This window comes from Paramacrobiotus metropolitanus, unplaced genomic scaffold, assembly GCF_019649055.1.
Source record: "Paramacrobiotus metropolitanus isolate TYO unplaced genomic scaffold, Prichtersi_v1.0 Parri_scaffold0000383, whole genome shotgun sequence".
NCBI classification, from domain to species: domain Eukaryota; kingdom Metazoa; phylum Tardigrada; class Eutardigrada; order Parachela; family Macrobiotidae; genus Paramacrobiotus; species Paramacrobiotus metropolitanus.
This window is the reverse complement of record NW_026570603.1, coordinates 22,343-26,765: the sequence shown is the minus strand read 5'-3', so window position 1 is coordinate 26,765 and position 4,423 is coordinate 22,343. Positions and strand designations below refer to the sequence as shown.

Sequence of the window (4,423 nt, the reverse complement as noted above, 5' to 3'; positions counted from 1 at the left end):
TCCGCAGTTCTGGCGCGAAACTCAACAGCAGTGTGTTGATAGCCGGATGTGGTACAAAATGTACAAGAAACCGTCGCACGCTAATACGAATTTTACCAAATACGAAATTAACAGACTCGTAATATGCGAAGGGATATTGTGCAGAGTACCGGATCATTCTGGTGCATGTCCGAGAATTTACGTGCCGCACCAATGGCGACAGAAATTAATCGCCTGCTTCCACGAAATCTTAATTCATAAGCACGCGTACGGCCGGCATGAAAAGCTATATCCGTACTTGGTGAAATTATTTTACTGGCCGGACTGTATAATAGAAATTGAACGGTACGAGAAGAACTGCGACGTGTGTCGAAACTCGATTAATGATCGCCGGCATTTTGAAACCTTGAAACGCACGGAGCAATTAAACGCACAGAAAGCTACAGGAAAACGTAAAGTTACCTTTTCTGTGGATAACCCGGCACCAGCAGGTGAATTTGAAAACGGTAGCTTCTGTCCCTGCAGATGGATGAAACCCATTAATATCGGCCCGTGTCCGGTCTCCTACGAAGATAAACAGGCGGAGAAGCAAAGAGAAATAAATTCTCAAATGATTAGTAACTCACCGCCGCCGAAGCTAGTCTGAGTTCGTTTCGGAGGATGTCAGAGCGACCTACGATGTTGCGACAAAAATGAATATTAACGAACAGTGGGAAATCTGGAATGACATTCAGAGACAAAAAGCATTGAGCGAATCTGCAGCTGCTAATTCAGCACGACCCGCCGTGGGAAATTACGAGCCATCACCGGAAGGTTCGGGAAGGAATTCCCCTAGGCGTAAAAAGTCCAGTTACAGCCGTAGAATTCGGCGGGAATACGCCGAGCGTGAGGCCGCAAGCCAGATGTCCGCCGAGACAGTGCAGCCGGCACCGGTGCCACAACAACCGACGGCTAAGAATTTGCCCAAACGGTCTCAGGACGTCCGGGAATCTACTGATATCCCGGCATGCGTGTATTCGAAGGATGTCATTGAGCTGGCGTACAGGGACGCCCATCTGAAACAGGCACAAGCACAGGTTGAAGTTAACTCGGTAGAACATGATATTTACCGCTTCGAGCCAGAACCCGGTCCGATTGATTGCTTCAAAATGGAGCTGTTTCCAGCTTCGCCGGTCATAATTCAACCCCATTCGCAGGGAATTATTCGCGCAACGACGTCGATGTCTGACGAACAGTTCATGGAATTTCAAGACGAATACCTGTACACCCAGCCGTTTCTCTACGAAGGAAAAATACCAGAGTCAAATAAAAACGCCGTATTACTCGATGGCGTCTTAACGTTAAATGAGTATGGTAATTGCCGAGTCTGCGTCGTTAACGTTTCCGACAAACCGCTCGTTTTGAATGAAGAAACCAACCTTGGCGAAGTCGCGCTCGTGGACGCAGTTTATCAAATGGACTCTCCGGAGTTCCTGGAGAACTGTCAAGAGGCAATTAGTGGCATTCCCAGTGTAGAAGAAAGTGTCTCAACACCGGAGAAAATAAATGAATGTGTGGCGATGCAGTTGCCGCCACCCGCCGTTAGTGTCGTTGATCCTGAAACCGAAGAAACGTTCGCTAAAATCAAAGTTGGTGATATCTGTCCCAGCAAGGATGAATTAAAAGCAATCTTTTATCAAGCGAAATCAGTTTTACCGACTAAGGCGCGTCCTGTGGGTTGTTGTACCATATATGAGCACTCTGTGGATACAGGCACGAGTTTGCCGGTCAGAACTCCTCCGTATCGCACATCGTTTGAAGACCGCAAATGGCTCCAAGCTAAAACACAGGAAATGATTAAAGACGGTATAATTGAGCCAACAAACTCGGCATGGGGCAGTCCCATATGCATAGTGAAGAAGAAGGATAAATCCCGGCGTTTAACCGTGGATTTCCGTAAGCTTAACGAAAGATTAATGGGCAGCAGTTACCCGCTTCCCAGAGTTGACGACATATTAAATGCCCTCGACAAAGCAACGGTCTTTAGCAAGATCGATTTAAAAAGTGGATTTTGGCAAATTAAAATAAAACCGGAAGACCGGTGTAAAACAACAATGGTTGGCGAAGAGTTCACGTTTCAATACAAAGTCTTACCTTTTGGGATGAAGGACGCGCCTTCGGCTTTCCAGCGCGCCATGGATTTGACGCTTGCAAATATGAAGTGGAGGAACGTGTTAGTTTTTATCGATGACATTATTGTCTTCAGTAAAAATCTGGCTGATCATATGCGAGACTTACAGGAGCTCTTCTTGCGGCTCCAGGAATGCGGCTGGACCATTAATCCTGAAAAGACAGAATTATTTGTAAATTCAATAACGTTCCTGGGTCACACGGTTGACCAGTTCGGTATCAGTACTGATCCAGAGAAGATCCAGGCGGTTAAGGAATTCGGTCCTATTAAAGACAAAAAAAGATATACTGCGTTTTCTAGGCATGGTAGGATATTACCGCCAATTTATTAAGAATTTTCAAGAGATCGCTGAGCCGCTTCAAAAGTTGATTCCTAAAAAAGTTACCTTTGAATGGGGAACGGATCAGTGTAGCTCTGTGGAACAATTGAAGGAGGCCTTGGTGACGGCGCCGGTCTTAGCCCGTTACGACCCGGAGGCTTTGTCGCGTGTTATCGTCGATGCAAGTACTATTGCTGTGGGTGCAGTTCTTATGCAATGTCCCAAGGATAAACCAACTGATGTGCCGACGAACTGGCGTCCTATCGCGTATCTAAGCCGCAAGTTGACTGAAACACAGAAAAGACTGTATTTCCCTACTGAGCTTGAAGCTTACGCGGTTATCTGTGCTTTAAAGAAGTGGAAGCATTATTTGTCTGACTATCAGTTCGAAGTACAAACCGATCACCAAGCGTTAGTGTTTTTAAATAATATGCGCGATGCCGCTGGCCGCCTTGGGCGCTGGGCGTTGTATATCCAGCAATTCAATACTAAGCCTGTTCACATACCTGGCAAAGAGAACGTTATTGCTGACGCCTTGAGTAGAAACCCAGGAGAGCAACCGGAACCCGACTCTGACGATTCGGATATCGAATTTGACTATAGGCAAACTTACCCTTTCGCCGGTGATGCCGCGATGATCGAGTGTTGTTTCGCTATCCTGGAGAGAGATTATGTGGATATCCGCTTTGAGATGATGTCGGCCGAAGTTAAAGCTATTCCAGAGGAAGACATGAAAGCCTTTGATGAGGATAAGGTGCAGAAGTTGATTACTGACGATAAGGCTTCTTACTGGGCTGAAGAGCAGTCTCGAGACGCGAGGATTGTCAGATGGCGGCTGCTCCTAGAAAATAAAAAGGAAAAGATGTCAGAGCACGAGAAATTACACCTAAATAAATTTGTAGTGAAACAGGGCGTTGTATACTACAAGTTTGAATTAAACCGGAAGATCTATTACTGTATGTATGTACCTGTTCACTGGCGGCTTCAGTTCCTTCAGGATAACCATGATTCCCCGTTAGCAGCACACTTGGGCGTCCTGGCCACCTATAAAAGGATGTACAAGTATTTTTATTGGCCCCGTATGTTCGAGTCTGTTAAAAGTTACTGTGCCTCTTGCCCGGCGTGCCTTGCACAAAATCCTCTTGCTACGGCACCGGCCGGTGCTCTCCAGTCCAATCCCACCGTTCCTCCTCGGTTAGTTTGGGCAATTGACGTTGCTCCGGCTCTCCCAACGACGGAATCTGGAAATAAAAACATAATTATTGCAGTGGATTACGGGAGCAAATACATTGTGGCTGAGGCAGTTGAGAGAAATGATGCCGCCACATTGGCGTTGTTCTTTTATCGCCGCATTCTCACAGTCTTTGGCATGCCTGTACACATCACCTCAGACCGCGGCAGTAATTTCATGTCTGAGATGTTTCGGGAGCTTCTTGCTCTCGCAGGTGTTGCTCACGCACCGACGGCATCAGGCCACCAGCAGGGTAATGGTCTTGTTGAAAAACGCGTAGGGGAAATCAAAAAGGCGCTAGCCAAGTATGTGAATGAGCAGCAAAGTGACTGGGATATATTCCTCCCAGCACTTTGTGCTGCCTTTAACAGTAAGGTTGTGGAGCGAACGGGCCGCTCACCATTCTTCATGATGCACGGCACCGAGATGCGCTTACCGATAAATAACTTCCTGCCATTCGAAGAGGATTTTGTGATTCCTGCCCATGTATATGTACAGCAGATGCAGCGCGGCCTTGGTGAGGCCCTGGATTTAGTGAATGCTGAAGAGTTTCGTCATAAGCTTAAAGATAAAATTAGATATGATGCAAATATTTCACATGTGTCGTATAAACCAGGGGATCAGGTTTTGGTATACGTGTTACATCGCAAAGTGGGGAAGAATCCATCCCTTATGCCCCGTTGGACTGCTGGATGGGAAATCGTGCGTCAGTCAGGGCCAGTGC

General features: G+C 46.8%; 1 protein-coding gene across 1 annotated transcript; it reads right to left on the bottom strand.

Annotated features, from left to right (window-relative positions):
* Positions 1-2,712: 2,712 nt before the first annotated feature.
* LOC129602284 (uncharacterized) lies at positions 2,713-3,508 on the bottom strand. The gene is made up of 4 exons (XM_055501282.1): positions 3,437-3,508; positions 3,259-3,309; positions 2,975-3,181; positions 2,713-2,755 (listed from the first exon to the last, which is right to left on the bottom strand). The coding sequence occupies exons 1-4, from the start codon at positions 3,472-3,474 to the stop codon at positions 2,740-2,742; spliced, it is 312 nt and encodes a 103-aa protein (XP_055357257.1). The 5' UTR covers positions 3,475-3,508; the 3' UTR covers positions 2,713-2,739.
* Positions 3,509-4,423: the final 915 nt, after the last annotated feature.

Bases quoted from the DNA above. Each gene is read 5' to 3' on its own strand.
- LOC129602284 (XM_055501282.1), bottom strand. From the start codon at position 3,474: ATGGTTATCCTGAAGGAACTGAAGCCGCCAGTGAACAG. The intron at 3,310-3,436 runs GTACATACATAC...TTTATTTTCTAG, and splicing joins CTGAAGCCGCCAGTGAACAG to GAGCAGCCGCCATCTGACAA. The intron at 3,182-3,258 runs GTAAGAAGCCTT...CCTCTGGAATAG, and splicing joins CGAGACTGCTCTTCAGCCCA to CTTTAACTTCGGCCGACATC.